Source organism: Pholcus phalangioides, unplaced genomic scaffold (genome assembly GCF_987345545.1).
Source record: "Pholcus phalangioides strain wild (caught in Gottingen) unplaced genomic scaffold, Ppha-v1.0 ptg000039l_1, whole genome shotgun sequence".
Lineage (NCBI taxonomy): Eukaryota > Metazoa > Arthropoda > Arachnida > Araneae > Pholcidae > Pholcus > Pholcus phalangioides.
Genome location: NW_028301625.1, coordinates 30,009,360 through 30,031,436, shown reverse-complemented (window position 1 = coordinate 30,031,436; position 22,077 = coordinate 30,009,360). Strand labels below are relative to the sequence as shown.

General features: G+C 36.8%; 1 protein-coding gene across 1 annotated transcript; it reads left to right on the top strand.

Moving 5' to 3' along the window:
• The first annotated feature begins 6,479 nt into the window (after positions 1–6,479).
• LOC149065813 (uncharacterized) lies at positions 6,480–21,832 on the top strand. Its single transcript, XM_089253569.1, has 4 exons — positions 6,480–6,757; positions 12,626–12,925; positions 16,738–16,981; positions 20,280–21,832. The coding sequence occupies exons 1-4, from the start codon at positions 6,679–6,681 to the stop codon at positions 20,323–20,325; spliced, it is 669 nt and encodes a 222-aa protein (XP_089109695.1). The 5' UTR covers positions 6,480–6,678; the 3' UTR covers positions 20,326–21,832.
• Positions 21,833–22,077: the final 245 nt, after the last annotated feature.

Below are 22,077 nucleotides of genomic sequence, written 5' to 3'. Positions count from 1 at the left end.
AAGAGCAAAATATATATTACTGTATTAAAATAAGAGAACCGGTAAATGGTACTTCGTGTTAGCCAATTCACGTTGATGAACTTTTTAAACATATCATATTTTTAACTTGATTCAACGGTTTTTTTTTCTTATTTAAAATCTATTATTTCAAATCGCATGTTCATGTACTCTCACTTTTACAAAAAAGAAACTGGTTTTATTCAATTATAAGTTTTCAGAAATCGTCTCCATGTTTATTTTGTTAGTGAGAAAAAGTGATATGAATGATATGAATTTTGCAAATGGGGAATTTGACAAATGTAAACATACATATTTTTTCCTAAAATCTATACTGATGCTCAAAATGAAACTCTTCAAATCAAAGCAGTTGAAGTCGAATTCTTTCAGTGAGTTAAACATCAGTGTAAAACTAGTTCGTAGATACAACGCTACGCAATCTTCTTATAAAATCTATATTGACATTTTCGTGGATGGTAAGGTTACCGTAATAAGTGACGAGAATAAATTTCGGATTCATTGCAAAGTTCCAAGACCCTTGACTTGTTTTTTTTCCTTTCTCTCAATGAGAACAGCTTCCAAAAGGGTATCTATAACTAGTGCTTGGCAGTTTGACAAGGTTTTCCTTTCTGTTAAGGAGTATTTTGGTTGTTATAAATTTGTTTTTAAAACACGCATTCCTTACTATTGTGCAGTTTTGTTGAGCAAAGTTAGGATAAAATTTGAAATCTATCGATCTTTCCCAATGTTTTGAAGAAAACATGAAAGTCACAATTGTCAGTGGTAAATAGGTTATAAATTCTGGAAATACAGTATTGGAAGTCGGTCATTCACCACAATACCTTTCGAATAGTAACGTGTTTTTCCCTTTTCTATTGCACAAGCAATATCCAGACAAATTTTCGATGCATGCTGTATCTGAACTTGCTCTCCACAAAAATATTCACGGGATATATTTCAATTAGCTCTGTTAATTCCCCCCTTTTCGAGGGAAAAGCACAGAGCTCCAGACGTCCCGTATACATGGGATTCAAGGAAGTACGCAGGGGCAGTGAATCAACCCCGTAGTCGAAAAATTTCTTTCGGAAGGGGACGACTGGTGGGGTTCGGGGGGGGGGGGGCAAAGGGATAGACTTTACCATATTGTTCCGTGTATATCAGTCATTTTCTCATATTTCGGGTGTAGGGCGTACGCCTCGATATGTGAGGGAATAAGATAGGAGCCCCAAAACATCACTTTACCCGAGGGCCCATATGTTGCTCTTAAGACAGCTCTCGAGTCAATATCCTCCCAGTGACATCCCAGTGATACGCGACCCACTCTTTGAGAACCACTGATTTAATCTCGATGAGACGTTCTTTCGGTGTTTGTGACCTTCCAGAGTTCCAAGTATTCTCTTCTAATTAATTGTCTAATTAAACCTAATTAAACGATAAACCTCTAAAACCTATGATGAAACTCCTTAAGTGTCACAAAACAGCCTGCAACCATACCCGCCTCCAAGTCCAAGGGTAGGGCTGATAGGGCTCTAGACTGGGGGCCGGGCACAATTCTTCTCGTTATTTAGTTTTTCGTACTACGAAGTCACTATAAAGGGGCCCCGTGAAAAATCTGACTCGGAGGGGGGGGGGGGTCCGACAAAAATTCCAGCCTTGGGGCCCTGCTGCAGGATGTGGAGGCTATGCCCACAGCTAATATAATATGAGAATATATACATTTTTTTAAACGTGTGTAGATCTCGTACAAGATATTGTCTACTGAAAACTGGCTGTTTATGGAGAGATCCTGATTTTTGGTAATAAAAAATCACTTCTGCTTCTACGAGGACTCGAACCCATGCCAAATGCTCCATAAAAGCAGATAAATACTTACCTAAAATAAATAAATTAACATTTTAATTGGATCATATATATTCGCTGTATCTGCTTCTAGCGTAGGCCAGGGGTGGCCAACAGCTGGCCCACGGGCCGCAGCCCGTGACTAGGTAAAATTTTTATGTATTAAATTGATTTTCTTATCATTATTTAAGCCATAATTTTCCACAGCAGACCTGTGTGTGTGATTAACAGACAATTTACATTATTGTTTTAGAGATGATAGTAATTAGCTATGTTCTCATTACATTGCCTCTTCGTACACACGTATTGCTCTTAAAGTTTGTTATAGACATTTTCCTCCATTTATTTCCGTCACCTCGTTGGACAAGTTGAATTTTTTTGTGGCCTCTGTATTTGTAGTTCAATGCATATTTGGTGTTCTGCTCATAGTGACGAAACTTTTTCGAAGTAGATGCCAACTCAGAATAACACATCGAAATTTCAACCGACTAGGCTACGCAGACCCAAAAATTTGTCATATGGGATGGTCGGTTCATATTGAGCCGTTCAAGAGCAGAGTTCTACACCTAGACACGTTAAGTTTTCGTGTCATAAACAGAGAAGCAGTCATCTCTAAATTTCGACATAGCAGGTTCGCGGCATTCCACGTTGAAGCAGACTAACACTTTCTCAAACCAAAATACCGATATTTTCTGTTCCAACAAGGTAACTCAAGTAATAAGAATACATGTATCCCAAGTCTGGTTCCATGTATTCTCATGGATATACAGGAGGACCACCAGATAATGGTGCGCATCCTTTCACATCTACAGGTAGTCTGCCTGGTCCATGCGAAGCTAGTCCATTTCATCTTGTCACCCAGGGCTACAACTAGATACTTTGTTACCCGGGGCAAGCCGGAATTTCGGCACCCCTCGCATGTAGAGGAAGCAGTTAAAGGATGAATTCGGAGCCCCTTCTGGTTCAGCGCCCGGGGCACCAGACCCGCCTGCTTCCCCCTAGTTGCGGCCCTGTTAGCACCATCCCGGGTTTACCCATGATTAGTTAATACTATCTACACGACTGGTTTTTAGCACTCTTTCCATCCCAATAATAAAACTCCTCTCGAAGTCTACTGATACATGAATCAATTCCTTGAGCGTCTATTCGACTCGTGAGGCCCCCATCGGTTGCCAAATAAGAAGTAAAGGATGAAAATAATTACAGAAATATGTTTTGTCTCTAAAATTCAAACCATGGATTTATTTTCAATGGATATGTATCATTTTGTGAAGAAGCGGAGCCCAGGGCAAATTTTTAATGACTAAATTGCTCGTTTTTCACCATATTACTTCTAGTGGACACAAATCTACGAGTTTTCTGGGTAATTTTACAGGTGCGACTTATATACCGGGTGTTCTCTCTAGCGCGGCCCAGCACGATGCTGCAGTTGAACATTATGTTGGCCCTTGAATAGTGAGAAGTTGGCCACCCCTTGCGTAGTCTATGCAGTGGTAGCGCACTAGTCCGGAATGCGGGAGGGCGGTTGTTTCTGGTTCCCGTAGATGCAGAGGTGAGAATTTTTCTTTCCAAAAACCATTATCTGTAGATAAACATCCAGTTTTCAGTATATCTTGTGTCAACAAGTGGACAGGATGTCTTTCGCGTGTTGTTTTTTTTTTAGATCATAGCCCACGTGTGACTCTGCCACGAAGCTGGGCTGGAAGAGATCTCGGCAACGGGATAAGTCCAGTGGCAAAGTTCTGGTGTTCATTCATTCAGCCCACGAGTGAACATTTTTCTCTTTATTGAAAAATGGTTAACTGGTAGTTAACGTGTGGACAAAATGGTGAGGCTTTTGGCCCACCATTTTTCTGCAAAGAGAAAAATGTTCTCTCGTTGGGCTATGATCTATCGTTTTTGTTTTTTTTTTTTCCTTTGGCAATCGGGATGACTCCCGACATACGGTTGGATGCCCTTTCTCCAAAGTGGCCGATCAATTTGAATTTTTTATAAAATATGACCGGCGTCTTTCTCTACATATGTAGGTCTCGTGCATAAATGAAATGAAATGAATAGATTCGGCATTAAATGATCGAAGAAAACTTAATGATCAATAAATGATACTTAAATGAATAATAAATTGTAACGCGACAAATGATTGCTTTTATTTTTTTGTGGGGGGGGGGGTAATTTAACAAAAAATATGAATCTTCAAACTATACGGTAAAGAAACCATTAGGCCCGGGGCAGAGCCCATCCTAGAAATTTTGCTGCCTGAGTATATGCGGAGATAGACTTGGAAGTCTGGGGGAGGGCACGATGATAATGATGTAAATTCATACATACACATATAAATTAGATCAGTCAACTCTACCTCTGACGCTTGGGGGGGGGGGGAGACAATGCCCCCATTGCCCCCCTCCCGTATCTCTACCCATGTGCCTGAGGCGAATTTTTTTTGCCGCCCCTTTGAATACGTCTGCCTTAAAAGAGTTTTCTTTCTTCACGTCTAGTACCCTAATACAATGATTCCCAAAGTGTAGGTCGCGACCCCCAGGAAGGAGCGGGTCACACTGGTGATTTAGGGCACTAGCTCTCATACTTTTGTCCACCGTGACTTCCTTGTCATTTATCCGCTACTCCCCTAAAGAGTCTGAAAAAGAGTCACTTCAAATCACTAAATAAGCAATCATCAATGTCAAGAGCTTACCGCGATGTCCTTGACAAAAGTTGGAGGCGCCCCCTAGGAGCTGCGGTACACACTTTGAGAAATACCTCGTCGAATTCCATAGAGAAGACACAGGAAATAAATAACTCAAAAATTTAAGGTGTTCTTTGTCGATGACAAACTTGGCACTAATATAGTGTTAACGTTTCTGGTGATTTTTTTATCCTGTCAAATTAAAATGGGGGAATAACTCGGATCAGGACCGCAACTAGAGTGAAGAAGGCGAGTCTGGTGCAGCGTGCAGTGGCCCAGAGGGGGTGCAAATTTCACGCTTTAGCCTCTCCTTCAATATTACAAGGGGGCGTCGAAATGCATGTTTGCCTCGTCTGACGAAGCATTTAGTAGCAGCCTTGAGTGGGGTCAAAACAAGCAAATATAATATTATTTTTGAAGCATCATGAAGACCCCTGCAGAAAAATGACATAAAGCTAGTGGCTTTTTATGGCATCTTGTTTACAGGAAGAGTAGTCTTTGTGTCAGAACTCAGAAGATTCCGATAACAGACTGAAGGTGTACAGCAGTGGTTTTCAAACTTTCGTCACACTCGGCTTCCTTTCCCTAGTCAACGTTGATACATGGTTCCCCAGAGCAGGATAACAAAGAATCGCTTCAAAGCAACGAACAGGCACATATGAATATCGCAAGCTCATCGCAACGCTCCTGACAGTTGGCGATGCCCCTGAGGCCACGATGAATATTTTGAGAACCACTGGTATACAAAAACGATCCGTCAAAACAGCACCGCACTAGTGATAGGTCAATCTTTAGTATGGTGTTGGTCTAAGGGGCATTTGTCTGAAGATGAACAAGGAATCCGATCTTGCTGAAGGATTCGGCCAAAAGGAGAGTGAACTGGAAAAATGTTGACAAAAAAAAGTGAAAAGATCCTTTACAAAAAAGAGAAGGAGCCTAACTTTTCAGAACTAAACCTGAAGAACTCAAAAAGAGTTTGATAGCATGTCAAAAATATTTTGTATTTACTTGCACTCATTTACTCTTTCATGCTTTCGCCTCAAAACGATTTCGATGACAAATGTGCGAGAGAGAAAAAGAAAAACACCGTCATAACAAATCAGTAAAAAAAATGCCGCCGCTGTAAACATGCCGCAGCGGGGGGGGGGGGGGACCCAGGGGGCCGCCTCATGCCTGGCGCCGACCCTGGACCCCAGGGGTCCTCAAACTTTTCCCACCCGCTGCGCCCCTTTCCCTAATCAACTCTTATCCACGGCTCCCCAGAGCAGTTTAACAAAGAAACTGTTCGCACAGTTTGAGAACCCCTGCATTAGTCATATTTGCACGTTTCCGTGCTTCTATCAATATTTGGCATAGGTTTATCTTTTTGTGCAATATTGTTGAAAGGTAAAACATGTTTAATGATCATGGCTGGCAGGTCCCGAAACAATTACGATCATTTTTTGTTTTTTCATGCTATAAATTCACTATAGAAGTTCCTGTGAAAAATCTGGCTTGAGAGCCCACCAAAGATTCCAGCCTAGGGGCCCTGCTCCATGATGTGGGGGGCCATGGACAGGGGAAGCCCCGGGACGATTGTTATCATATTTTGTTTTTTCACACTATAAATTCACGTTAAAGGGACCCGTCAAAGATTTCAGCCTGGACGCCCGACTGCAGGATGTGGGGATCATCGGGGCCGTAACTAGGCTGGGGCAACCGGTTCCCCGAGCCAAATGAGGGCCTCACAAAAAATGTACACTTATTTTGCATAATTAATTCTTATTCAGGGATCCCCCAAGAAAATATCTGACCCTAGAAGGTACGCTACGGCTCTGGGGGTCATATTAATAGTAATGAATGAAGGCCCTCCTGAGCTGAAATAATAACAACATCCGCCATGTTAAAAATACTCTAAATTCGGTGGGGAAATGGCTACAAAAGTTGAAAGCGCCATCTACCGTAAAGGTAAATAACAATCGAAGAGGAGATCAAAATCATTTCACGCTAGCGGTAGTGTGTGTTGATGCGAGCATTTTGTTTGTGGATGTAAAATGATGTTCGATTACAGGAAAGTAAACAAATAAAGCAATAAGCTACGGAGTACGGGATGTGTTTTACTGTTTACCACTATTTAATCTAATATATATCTTAACAATAGAGATTCTCTCAATATCGTCATGAAAAAAGGGTTGAAATCTCGCCATACTATTTGTTTGTTTCTTGTACTAACCTTTGTTTACATTTCTACATCGTTGGGTAAGTTAGAAAAAAAATTTCAAATTCTATCTATCATCATCTATTAAATGAAATGTTTGTTTCTCGTGAAAATGAAACAAGAACTTTCAAAATAGGCTCAAATTTCACTAAATGTGAATTCATAATTTCAAGATAAATTATGTTTCTATCCAGTAAAATAATTTAATGAAATTTTTCCAATCACATGAAAATTTTTGCAATGTTATTGATTTCTATACTTTAAATTTAAGAGAGAAGCGTAGTACTGTATATTAATTTTTAAGATTATTTCAATTTGAATAATGATTTTAATTAAGAGTTTTGGTTCCAATATATTTAAAAATGTTTAAAAAAAATTAAAATTTTATCATCAATTCTCACCTTTAAAAAATATTTTTATCATCAAAACTTGCTAAAATATGATAAATTTAGTTTGAAATATTCTTTTTTTTTTTTATTTTACAAATTTTAGATTAGTAGTAGTGCAGTTCCCCAAAGTAAAATATTTTGCATTGTTTTGCAAGGAGGCCTCAGCTGACTGGAAATGTTCTGCGGTGAATTCTCATGCTTTTTACACCTTTCTAAAAATTCTTACAGATTGCCCTGCAGTGACAATGATGCTTCTGCAATGTACGTCACAGATTTCGGCATATTCTTCTTTGGGGTGCAGTTTATCAAACTTACAGTATGATCAGTGAATTCGTAATATCACTTTCATTTAAATACTTATTAGTGCAACCCCATATGTGATAACAGGGCTGTAAGCAGGGGGGCAACTGCCCCGGGTGGCTAAATTTAGGGGGCGACAGTTTTAGTGGAAACAAAGAACACCATTACAAAATTATCGAATTTTAAAGTTGTGGGGGGGGGGTGGCGGCAAAAATCCTAGTTACGGCCATGTGTGATAAGCATGCTACACATATTTTGCCGTAAAAGTTGTAATAAATGGAAAAGAGTGGTGAGATTTAAAGACAAAATTTACAGTAAAACCTTGTTACAACAATACTCGATATAACGATAAATCTCTCTACAACCATTGGCATATGCAAAAGGGAGGTTGGGGTTATAACCTCACCCCCCCTTGAGCCGATATTATAGTGGTATTTTGCTGGAAAAAGCGTAAAACTCCCACCCCCGCTCAGAAGAAAAAATATTTGAACCCCACCTTGAGAAAATCCTGTGTATGCCTATGTCTACAACAATATTTTCTCAAGCCTTGTTTGGATGCCTATACATAGGCGGAGATAGACTTGGAAGTCTGGGGGGGGGCACGGTCATTATTTTTGGGGTGACGATGATGATGTCAATTCATATATGCATATATACATTAGATCAGTCAACTTCACGTTTGACGCTGGGGGCTGCCCCCCCCCCATGCCCCCTCCGCATCTCCGCCCATGTGCCTGTAGCAGGGTTTTTCAACATGAAAGCTGGCGCGGAACCTTTGATGGTAATGAAGCTGTTCCGCGGAACCCTTAACAAATTTTGAATATTTCTTCAACATACGGGGTGTCCTAAAAGTCCACATTCGCTCTGCGAAACAAGAATCCTCACTTAGATAAAAGTGTCAAAAAATATATAGGCCTATATTTATGAGTTACACATTGTGTGACCATATTTTAGGGGGCAGAATTATTTTTTCACAATATTCCGTTATTTGCGAGAATAGGAAGAAAGAAAGCCAACAAGAATATTGTTTGTCTCCTACTGGTAGATTATCCCAATATTTTCCCTGATTTATTTTAGAATACCCGTTCTCAACAGAAATAAAAATAAAAAATTACTTCAGGTGAAACAATAAGAAAATTTTTGAAACTACCAGGGTTACGGAATTTTTGGGGTTCCGTCCCTTTTGATACCGCGGATCCTCAAAAAAAGCTTTCACGGAACACCGGTTGGAAAACCCTGGTCTATAGTCTAAGGCAGGCATCTTCAATCTGTTGCTCGCGAACACCACTGCTCCCATGAAGCATCCACAGTGTTCGATACCCGAGTCTGATTTCGTGCTTGCGAGCACTTGATCAACATCTTGATTAAACACTTTGATTTTAATTCTTTAATGCAATTTGTACATTCTCATTTCATGCATTCAGTATGTTAAACTTGCCAAAAAGGTGTCCTTCTTATGATAATGGGTACAGGCAGTACTTGCAACTAAAAACTAGAAAAAGGTTGAAGACCTTTGGTCTAAGGTTCAACTACTGCTTCCTGATATAATAATCCCTCTGCAACGATATTTTTTCTTTTCTTTATCCGCAGAGTATTGTTATATCGAGATTTAACTGTATAAATCTTGTGTCTTGTAATGTGTGTTTTGGCTTTCTTTATCCCCAGGGGTTGCTCTTGGGCCATGTGTGAGGGTGCCAAATCAAAGTTGAAAATGCAAAAAAGGCTTTGTAGACTAAAAAATGAAGTCAAGGGCACTAAAATAGGTCTAGCACAGGTACCTATGTGTAAAAAAACTAACATTATCGACCCCAAAGCAAAATGTGCCGAAAACTGAGGCTTATGTCGGAGAATAGTCAGTGCTACTGCAGAACAATCTCGAATAGAATTTTAAGAAAAGTGTAGAAAGTGCACTGTTATGGGAATTTTTACCGCAGAGCACTTCCAGTCAGCTGAGGGCTCATTGCAGAACAATGCAAAGCATTCTGCTTTTGGGATTACCAATCAAATCTAGCCTGAAGTTTATTCATAATTTATAGTAAATTTGAGTGATTCATTGAGGACTCATCATATTTACTAAAGTTAATTTTCCGTCAGTGTGGTCAGGCTTTTTTGGCAATGTGGCAACTTTTTTTTCACACCAAAATTGGCAACCTTGATAGCGGATACAGTGTATGCTTGTTTTGTCAACCCTTTATCAAACTGCATTAATTAACTGCATATTTTGTTAATTCAATCATTTGTGTATAATTTCTTTGTAGTTTTCCATATTTTCCGCATAATTTGATTGGTATTATCACACATTACCACATATTAGATTGATTTCATGTAATAAAATTAATTTTTTGTGCATCATTGGATGTTCTTTATCTGCCATCTTGAATTGACCGCTGTTGGCGTGGAAAAAAATTGCCACGTTGGCAGTAACCACACTTATGGAAAATTATTCTTTACTGATACGAGCTCTGGGGTTACTGGTAAATGTGATAAATTCTTGGGAATTGAACAAAACTTATAAAAATGCTCACTGATTATGCATAATCACCAGATTTCACTGTTTCACAGATCTTCAGATAATTTTTACTGTAACATAATATGCAGTCGATCCCGCTTATAATGTTCCCACTTTAGAATGTTTTCCCTGCTTATTAAGACTTATTTTTATGGTCCTAACTCTATTTCTCATTTAGGTTTCCCATTTAAAGTGATTTTCTCATGAGGGTTTTTTGAAAAAATTTATAAACAGGGTCCCCTGTATGTACAAGGTGATTCAAAAGTCAATGTACAAACTTTTAGGGGAGGTAGAAAACACAAGAACAAAACAGAATCACATAGGAATGTATGACCTGAAACCCAAACTAGATCAGTTGGATGATAAAGATGCAGAAATGACAAGCCAGTAATGGGTGAAAAAACTCTTTATTTAGCAATACTTTGCACGAGGACAGTACATGTACACGTTAAGTTTCACAACAAGTGCTCAAAGTTTTTACCATTCGCAATGGCGATGCATTGATTGTCGTACCCTTTCAAAAATACAGCATTTCCCGCAGACATTTGCAGCTGCGCCGAGGTCTGTGTCAGAGTCAACACAGGCATCTCGTAGACTAGGACTTTCAGGGTCCCCACAAAGAGAAATACAGGCTGAATAAATAGGGTGATCGTATTGGCCATGGGCTAACAACGCCCTCAAGCGTGAATAACTGTGAATGTGATAAGAATTTTGAGCACTTTTTGTGAAATTTAAACTAATACAGTAAAACTTCAATTAACCATCACTTGTTTAACTGTCAGTTTCTTTTATCCGTCATCGCCTAAAAAAAGAAAATGCGGAAAAAACAGCCCCAGGTTTTAAGGTCCAAAAAGATCGGATCACTGCTATAGTCTGTGCAAATGCCACCAGCAATCATAGATTACTCCTGTTTGTAATTGGTAAATCCAAAAAAAACGCCATGTGCTTTCAAAAATTTAAATATGAAAGCATTGCCAGTGAATTATTACGTCCAAAAAAAGAGCATGGATTTGCCAAACAATTTTTTCAGAATGGTTCCACGTTTTTGTTTTTCAAGTTAGAGCTCGTATGGCCGAAAAGCAGTTGTTGCAGGAAGCACTGCTGTTAATGAATGCCCAACACACCCCTCTTATGAACTCAAAAGTGATGATGGCAAAATGACATGCCTCTTTCTCTCAGCGAATACAACTCCACTTATCCAGGCTATGGACCAGAGCATAATTGAAAATATGAAGCGACGTTACAGAAAAGCTTTCATCGAAGGCTTGCTTTCATCTGATGCCTTGACTGCCAAGAATTTTGGATGAGATATAACATAAAGGGCGTTATTGTTAATGCCGCCGCTGCCTGGGCTGACCTTATATTGATCGTTTTGCAAAACGATATTTTCATTTTCGTCCCAAGCCTGCAGTGAAATCATGTTATAGTATATATGTATTAAGAGATTTCTGTTATCCGTCTATTCGGCTATCCGTCACAGCCCTGGTCTGGATTGTGACGGTTAATCAAAGGTTTACTGTACTTTTATTCTGCAAGGTTTCCCATATAAGTCCTAACTCTGCCTCAATCGTTCATCGTATAGATACGATTCCAGTTTGAGAAATTCTCAAAATATATTCAGGAATCACCCTTTACCAGTTTTGAGATTGAAAATGCAGTATGCCAGAAAGTAAAAAATATAAATTTAAAAAAAAAAAAACTCAATTAGATAGTTGCTGTCCTGTCTCTCCTGAGGCCAAAAAAACAAAATTCCATGTTTATTAATGCAATATTTGCTGAGATACTTGAATTCAGAAATTGAAGAGTTGGAAAAAAACAGCATAAACTAACAGACAATGCTCCTTTTCCTTTTTCCAAATTTTTGAATTCAAATATCTCAGCAAATATTGCAATTGGAAACATGGTTTTTTTTGTTAGCTTCGGGAGAGGCGGCAACAACTTTCTAATTGGGTTTTTTAGGACCGGGTGTCCATACAAAATTTTTTTATTTTATTTTGTTTCACACTGCATTTTCACTCAAAACTGGTACAGGGTGATTCCTTAATACAGTTTGAGCATTGTTCAAACTGGAATCATACCTGAATGATTAATGAGATGAAGGCCAAATTATGACTTGAAGGCCAACATGTCTATACTTACTTTCTTTTTTTTCAAACCGAGCACAACTCAGGTCTATTACCATCTATGGGCGATTTACTACCTAGTGAGTCATGTCAGAAGTGTAACTGTGTGCAGGGTCATCTTCAGATCACCATTGGCCCCCGAGCCAAGTGGTTTTTCTCAGTTCCTACCTGGAAAATTCTTGAAAATTTCAACCAGTTCTCTCACTTTTGTGAAGCCCTCTTCTCATAAGGCCCCGGGCCATGCCAAAGCCTCCTAGAAGTACAAGCCATAATATATCACTCCATAATATAGGTTGTGATGTCATAATCCGGGCGGAAAATCCTTAGTGTGGCTATTTTGGATGTTTTTAACAAAGCACAGCATGTGCGTCCGCTGTTAAATCTGCCTCTGGATGAGTAATATTGTGAAAATATGTGTGGAAGAGATCATTGTTTTATATAGGAAAGTTTTTTTAGGTATAAGATTTTCATTATACAAGTAACTTTCAGAAACCAATTAAACCAGTTAGTTGAAGTACCACTTTATATAGCAATGTACTTTTTTTTTCTTACCTCTGCTTTTCAAACTCTTTTCTCATATATATATAGGCAATCCAGGTTCCTCAGAATCTCTTGTTATATCAGTATTTGATGTTTCTGCCAGTGCTGTTGAAATAGACTGGCAGTATGATGGATCTGCTGTATCTTCTCTTGTTTCCTGCAAGTTCTTTTATGGTCCAGTAAGTGACCCTGTTCAAGTAAAAGTTTTCACTGGTGTGGTCATAATTGCAGAGCAAAGAATACTCAAACTCACTGGGCTTGAGAACAATGTTACCTATCGTCTCCAGATGGCATGCAGCAATTCTGATGGGAATAGCATCCACTCTAATGATTTGCAATTTACTACAGGTACTTTAGTATTTATATTAATTTATTAATAATAATTTGATTAAAACCTAAGTTCTGCGTGATTTTACTTTCTGATATTTGTGTGAGCATTCGTTTTTTTCATGAGTAACCTTGTTCGAAGAATCTTAGAGACCACTCTCCTCCTAAAGGGTGAGCAAAATATTGTTGTAGATCAGGGATTCCCAAAGCTTTAACATTTGCAGCACCCATAGGAATGAGATTAGAATATTAATAGTGGCAGCTCATGGGTTTAAAATCTGGACATTGCAAGAAAAGGAATAAAAAGACCACTTTTTTCAGTAATCTTTCCTTGTATCAGAAACTCATAAATAGTCTAATTTGTAATTAAGTTTTATGATAATGAAATTTGTTTCATTAACAAGTATTTCTTTGGCATGAAGATCAAAATATATGAAGCATTTATTTTGTGCCTTTATTAAATTACTAATTACACAAAAACTATTTAACTATATTTTTGTGTAATTCTAGTACAAACATTTACACTACAGAGTTTCAAGTAATTGTTTTTTACATTTTAATAATGACTGTGGTGGGTTGACTGTATTATGTTGGTTATATATAAAGGTGAAAACTTTAAAGAAGAAATAGATCTGTTTTTGACAAAAACTTTGCTATATCAAATACAAAATAGGTGTAGAACGAGACGACTTGGCGTGGCAGTTATATATATATATATATATATATATGTGTGTGTGTGTGTGTATTTTTTATTATTATTATTTTCTCTATTATAATTCTCCATGTATTTCATAGCCACAATGCACGTGCATATTCATTTTGTGGTATTCATGTTGCTCACCAAATTAAGTGCTAAGTGAGATGGCATGGGTGGTCCCTAATTGTATATATTCCCCCACACACACTATATTTTTATTTTGAATATGTTCATCCACCTGAGTGATTGAACTCAACCCAATAAAACTTATGCTGGCTTCTAGCCCACAAGTTAACAAAGCCAATCAAATCCATTTACTCATCAACAAGATGTTAAGTGAGAATTACTGGACTGGAGATGACTTGCTCCAATGGATATTTTGTATTATTCAATGAGCTTTTCGTTTTGTTTATTTGTTATATCCTTGTATGTAATATGGTAAGTATGAGATGACAGATGAGATGGCATGCCCCCCAACTGCTTCTAAAATATACCTTCATTATGTAAATATGTACATTCATTTTTCTTAATGAAACCCCTGAACTTTTCTCCAATAACTCTCAACCCCATCTCATTTGTTATCACCACAAAATCTGGGAATTGCGACAGTACCCAATTGTCTGGGGGTAATATGTGGTAAAATTTTGTAGGTTTGTTACATTTTTTTTAAAACTCAAAGTATTCCGGACTCTGGGCTGTGTGTGGAAGAGATCTTGGCAACTGGATAAGTCCAGTGGCAAAGTTCTGCCAGTCAACTATATCAAATATTTATGTATTTGATATAGTTCATAATGACTGCCTTTTTTTTTAACCCTGTATAATAATTTTTCTAGGGGAACTCTAGTTTTATTTTTTGGATATTTGTGTGTTATTTCCAAACTCATATAGGTAGTAATATGTGGATCATATAAGTAGTAGTAAGTAAAATATTTGAAAGAAAACAAATTACTTCAACCTCAGAAGATATTTTGAAGATATTAGAAGAGGAGGAAGTGAATGTGTGTTGGTGATGATGGTGGTCCTTTTGAAAATGTCTCTGTTTAAAGGTGAAAAACTTGCCAGCTATATTGCAAATAAGTAATTTTGATATCCTGAAGGCTTTTTTTCTGTAATTGGGTTGTTGATAAATGGAATAGCTTACCCCTGAGGGTAGTAAATTCTAACACAATTGGCACGTTTAAAGAAAAATACGATAAACATGTTGGGGTAAATCGAGAAGCTATCCATTCTTAGATAAAACAACCATAAATATTTTTTATGGGCATTGTGTTATATTTTATCATGTATATATAGTCTTTAGTTTTTATGATTGCATTTTTAATTGGGTTGCTATAAAAAATTTAGTATTTTAGAAATATATGACATCCATATTTGTTATGGGCATCTTTTTCTCAGCCATCTCGTTTGGCATTTTGCCTGTTGTGGCCTTGTGTTTGTAGTTGATGGGTCTCAATACTGCTTTAAGTAATCAAACCAGCAAGAAGAGAATGCACATCAAGATATGGAAGGTGTGACATGGAATAATATATGGGTTAAAAAATTACAAAAAAATATAATGTAAAATGTGTGGAGAATTCGTATATGGTGATCATATATATAAAAAAAGCATGTGCTCCAGTTGTGTCTGGAGATGTCTTTATCAGAGTCAAACTCTGAGGAGTCAAATATCTGTTTGAGTCAGTTTTCACGTAGCTCCCAAAACCTTCAATATTATTTTAGTGCTAAAATTTTTCAAAGTTTTTGGATATAAGATAAATTTTAAATAATAGCATTTATACCTACCCTTATTATATACCTTCCCAGTGAAGAATTGAAAGTACAACATGCATAATTCAAGGAATTTTTTTCCTTCTCAATCCCCCCTTCCAGTTTTTCAGGTAGACATAAACACTGACCAATGGTAACTAACCTGGTCACACGTGCTTGTAAATCTTTTGTTGCACATCTTGTCATGTTGAAATAACCATTTCGTTTTTGCTCATTTGCCTGAAAATTCAGTGTTCAAATATCAATACAAATTTTGATTGCCTGTAGATTTTTTAAAAATACTGAAGCAAAAGTTGACAGTTCTAGATTTGAATGAAAAAGAACAAGTTATTGATGAAATGGAAATGATTCAAAATCTCGAGAAAATACTCTAATACCCCTGTAAATGATTTATAATAATGAGGACATTATTCGTGCAAGAATCTCTTCAAACATGAATGAAACAAGAGACAATATAAAATTACTCCTTTTTTTTGTAAAAAAATAATTTGTCTCCTACTTTATTCATGTTTTATATGTAAAAGTGCTTTATAATACAGTATGTATGCATATGTTTTTTTTCCTTTAATACTTGTCAATTAAATTGTCATTGTAATTAAATATTATTGCATTATAGAATAATTCATCCATGCCAATTTTTTCATCTCTAGTAGTTGAGCATTTTTTACTGATACAATATTTTAACAAATCTCACCCTCTCTTCGAAATCGGAATTTCAAAGGAATTAAACTAACAATAGCTAAAATTTTTTTACCTCCTGCTACACATTCAACTCATTGAGATTCAACTGTACAGTAGACTCTCGATAATCTGGACATGCGCTAATCCGGTCCATCCAGTAATCTAGTGTTTTTAAGTGGGTATTCTTTGAGTATAGAAGAGAACAACATTTCACTATGAGTGCAGAGATTTATATTATTTACACAGGCTTTTTCAGTTGACTTCCAGTAATCCAGCGATTTTTATAATCTGAACATATGCACACTCTGGTCTGATATGTGACAGATTAGTGAGAGAGTATTGTATTTATTTCCTTTACACTTTTCTGAACATATAGTGGTTAACTCTGGTTTTATATATTTTTGAGTTAGATAAGTATATGAAACCAGTTAAATTTATTTAGAAATTGAAATTATATAAAAATATAGTATTCTAGGGTCAACATTGTTTTGATACGGCATGCACATAGGGATGTCGAAAAATTCAGTAAAACTAATACTTCTTTATAAATAGGCTCAACTTTATCCATTTTTTATTTTAAAAGTAAATAAATAAATAAAAGTGAAATTTGATTGGAAATAAAACTTTGAAAAACTTAATTTGTAATTTTTATGTATGTTTTGGTTCATTGAATGTGTTTTCTGTTTAGGGTCCAAAGCTTTGCCTATGAGCTATATCATGCCATCCAATATTTTTCGTGGTCATGGCTCAGTATCCAGAGACAGTTTCTATTCGAGAGAAGATGATCATCTCAGAAGTGTTCGTTCATCAAATGTTATTCTCGGAGCTGTATGTGGAATCGTGGGCTTCTTAATCATTAATGTTACCATTGTTATGGTTGTCAGGAAATACTCTCATAGGCAAATGCAGAGACGACGAATCATGCAAATAGAGTAAGTTCTTTGATATTTTTTTGGTTCATTGCTTTAACTCTACCAAAAAGCTCCAGAAGATTTTTGGGCATACCACTGAAGGAGTTGAATGTACGAAGGTGAATCAAACTAATGTGAACCAAATTTCAGGAGGGTTGGTTGTTGGCCTTCTGACAGCTACTGACAGGTGGTTTGGATGTTTGCAGTATCTTACCTCTTCTTGTGATCTGCTGCAACTCGTATCTGTGGTATAATGAGTAAGCAAGAGGTACATACATCCAATACACAGCCATTATTATATAATTTTTGGCTAATGAAGGCATAAGATCATCTGAAATTTTTTTTTGAGAAGACTCTCTATCATAAAAGTTTTTAACAGGACAGGATGTGATTAAAAATTGAATAAGTCGCCATCTGGTGGCAGTGTTACCAATGTGAGCTTTGGCCTGAATTGAGTCTGGATGTCCATGTACTTTCCCGCTCAATGCACACAAGCTGTAAAGAGAGAAGATTCATTGCTTTTGTAGTGTAGTGGTCTAGCCCACTCAGCCAGTAAGTGAAGAGGATGTGGGTTCGATTCCCTGCAAAGGCAGTTGAATTTTCTTCCCTGGATTTATCTTCACATCAGCCAGCTATACTGTATTAGTAGCGGAAAGTGACATCATTTTTGGAAATAACCATTGAATGATCAAGGTCATGGTAAGTACATGTGACAAAACTGTGAGAAATCCCTTAAAAAAAATAAGAATTCGTTTAATCATCATGGGTTTGGTCTAACCTTTCCAAATTACCTATGCTCTTTTTTAGGTTATTTCTAGTGGTTAATTTATGGTATGGTATGAATGGTAATTTTAGGTTAATTCTAATTTCTCTCACATAAAATCAGGGATGCACAACCTTTCAGATCATGGGCAAGATATGTGATGTGCCTATCACTTGCAGTCTAGAAACCAATGTACCTATTGTTGTGTAGATTAGTACTTTTTTGTAAGAACACCTTCATGGGCCAGATGTAACCGTTTGAGGGGTCGCAGACTGTGCACCCCTGTCCTATGTGGTTTTCATCATTCAATTTTCATTTGTTGCAATGTGGGTTTTCTCATTCATTTGCATATCTTGATATGTGTGCCCTGTGTAACTCACATGGATATTGGTAATCTAAGAACCTGAACCATTCTGAATTATTTTGGCCTTGGATAAATTTAATTTGATTTCATTCTTTGCAAACTATTCATTAATCTGCTTGTTCATTTGTGTTTTCATATCTTTCAACATGATTCAATGCTGTGTTTAACTGTTCTTATTTTTAACTTCTTTACCTTTAGCCATGTTTTGAAACATTTCACAACAAAAACAACTTAAATGGCTTATCAACAATCAGCTAGTACTAGTACATTTCCTTCATGCATGCTACTACCAACCAAAATTATTTTGAACATCATTTCATTGAATATCATATACTTCCTCCCAAGTAAACTGATTATCAAGCACTTTTCCAATTTAAAAAAAAAAAATTTCATCATTATTTTAAAATAAACTGAAGTTTATATCTGTCTAGTTTTAACATGTTATTCTTGTAAGTCAAAAAATCTTATACCATTAATTTCATTTGAATCATTCACTGGTTCAGACCTGTCATTTAGGGGGGGGGGGGGTCCCGGCTTTTGAAAATACACTAAAAATGGTATATATGGTATATACCAGCGGTTCTCAACCTTTTTTGACTCGCTGAGTCCTTTTCAGTATATAATTTCTACGGCGGAGCCCTGTTTGACTCGAGGAGCCTTTTTTTTTACATACTTTAAATGGCAGAACCTTGTGGGCCTCTTATTTACTTATATATCAAAATTTACTGATTCATTTTATTTTCCTCGAGTCGCCGCGGAGCACCGGTTGAAAACCGCTGGTATATACAAATATATATATACACTGAAGAGCCAAAAAAACTGGTACACCTGCCTAATATCGTGTAGGGCCCCCGCGAGCCCGCAGAAGTGCCGCAACACGACGTGGCATGGACTCGACTAATGTCTGAAGTAGTGCTGAAGATAATTGACACCATGAATCCTGCAGGGCTGTCCATAAATCCGTAGGAGTAAGAGGGGGTGGAGATCTCTTCTGAACAGCACGTTGCAAGGCATCCCAGATATGTTCAATAATGTTCATGTCTGGGGATTTTGGTGGCCAAAGTCAGAAGAGTGTTCCTGGAGTCACTTTGTAGCAATTCTGGAAGTGTGGGGTGTCGCATTGTCCTGCTGAAATTGTCCAAGTCTGTCGGAATGCACAATGGACATGAATGGGTGCAGGTGATCAGACAGGATGCTTACGTACCTGTCACCTGTCAGAGTCATATCTAGACATATCAGGGGTCCCATATCACGCTAACTGCACACGCCCCATACCATCACAGAGCCTCCACCAGCTTGAACAGTCCCCTGTTGACATGTAGGGTCCATGGATTCATGAGGTTGTCTCCATACCTGTACACGTCCATCAGCTCGAAACAATGGGAACTGAGACTCGTCAGACCAGGCAACGTGTTTCCAGTCCTCAACAGTCCAATGTCGGTGTTGTTGGGCCCAGGCGAGGCGTAAAGCTTTGTGTCATGCAGTCATCAAGGGTACACGAGTGGGCCTTCGGCTCCGAAAGCCCATATCGATGATGTTTCGTTGAATGGTTCGCACGCTGACACTTGTTGATGGCCCAGCATTGAAATCTGCAGCAATTTGCGGAAGGGTTGCACATCTGTCATGTTTAATGATTCTCGTCAGTCGTCGTTGGTCCCATTCTTGCATGATCTTTTTCCGGCCACAGCGATGTCGTAGATTTAATTTTTTACCGGATTCCCGATATTCACGGTACACTCGTGAAACAGTCGTACGTGAAAATCCTAATTTCTTCGCTACCTTGGAAATGCTATGTCCCATCTCTCATGCGCCGACTATAACACCACGTTCAAACTCACTTAAATCACGATAACCTGCCATTGTAGCAGCAGTAACCGATCTAACAGCTATGCCAGACACTTGTGCTATATAGGTGTTGCCGACCGCAGCACCATACTCTGATTGGTTCCATATCTCTTTATTTGCATACGCATGCCTTTACCAGTTTTTTTGGCTCTTCAGTTTACATACATTGAGTACACATGCTTTGCCCCCCCCCCCCTCCCCTGGAAAAAATTGAAATGACGGCCCTGCACTGGTTAGTAATAAACTTTTTTTTTTTTCATCATTTTGGTTCCTTCTTCCCATTATTAAATACTTTTTTTAGGGATTTTACTTACACTTATAGTAAATTGGTGCTTTATTCATTTCAGGAATAGAGAATATGATGAACTTCCCTACCTTCGAGGATATGAATAAGCTGTTTACTGAAATGTGTTTTGTAGCTATTCATCGAAACTTGCTCTTAGGAGAGCATCTCGTCCATTTCATGTGTACGGGTTGTTGACAATCTTGTCCAACATCACATCAAAGACTTCATATTCATCTATTTTTTAATGTTTTACTGGCTGAATACATGCTGAAAAATTTTGAGATCGCTTCTTATACATAGCTCTTCTCTAATGTATCCTATTAAATTTCTTTTCATGTGTTTGTTCATTAAAATGTTCTGTAGAAATTAATGATCATGAAGAGCAAGGGAAGAAGTGTCGATAAAACGCTCTGGTGTTGTACAAAATTTCTGGCAGAATTGAAATTTTTCCTATAATTTCTGAAATGAAATGATTCTGACTATAGTTTTTAAAATCAAAATCGTAAATAAAATACATCTGATTGATTTTATAATAATTTGTTGTAGCATTTCATATAACTAATTAACTGCAAAAAAAAATTCAGTGTGTATTTAATCATTTTCATGTTCATTAAAAACTTCAGGCTGCTTATTATTAGTAAAGCTGCAACGTGTATTATTTTTATCCAAAATTGAAAAATACTTAAAGGGGTGTTGTATATATCATTTCATTATCATTCATTTAATCATTAATGTATTTGATTTGTTTTCCCTTGTAATCATCATTTTGTACCAGTTCAATATTTTTTTTGTTGTAAATTATAGTTAATTATTCTGATTAAAATAAACATTCTGCATTTATGAAAAATAATTTCATTTATTTTTTTAAATATTAGTTTTCATTAGCTTAATAGAATTTTCATTAGTCTTAGCAAATATTGATTGTGCTAACTGCATTGGTCATGCAGTTTTGTATTTTTCACCATAATTATTTCTGTAAATGTTAATGTTTACTTAATTATTTATTAAATCTAACAGCATGTACAATATTCTTATTAACAGTCATTGTGATGTTTGAAGTTTCTTTTCAAAAAATTGTTGGAAACTTTTTCAAGATTAAACTTTTGTGATTTTTTGCATTTTTAATACTTGAAAACTTTTGTTAATTTATATTAGTACATACTCACTATATGATCATTTTAATTTTTTAGAATTTTTCAAGGCTGTAACCAGAGAAGGAATCTGGGCGATTTTCACTCCTGAAATGTTAGGAATGACATAAATTAATAACATAAAATAATGTTGTTAAATTATCAATTTTTTATAGGAAAACAGAAAACAAATTAATTATGTGAACTGGAAAGCAAAAAATATATGAACAATGAAAATTTCAAAATGATATTAATCGAAGAATTCAAAAATGAAAAAAAGTCATAGCTAATGTCTGAGCTCTCATCAGGATGGAACACCCTGACATTGGTTAGGGTGTATTTTCATTGTTCATATATTTTTTGCTTTCCAGTTTACATAATTAGTTTTCAGTTTTCATATAAAAAGTTGGTAATTTAACAATGTTTTTTCACTACACTGCATATTACAGCTGCCTATGGCGCTGGTATTGGTGAGTTTCGACAAAAATTAAATTTTCATAATGTTTATTATGTGCATTTTTCTATATATATATTAGAATCCTATGGTTGAGTCTAGTGTTCTATTGGTTCTCTCTCCCAAGAGAAATTTCTGACTATGGCTCTGTAATTAAATCACAGGAGGCACAGATAAAAATACACTTTAAATTTGGAGTATCATTATGATTCCTTAATAACAATGATACCTATTCTGAATGTTCTAACATTCTTCTGGCGTAGGTTAATTTTTTT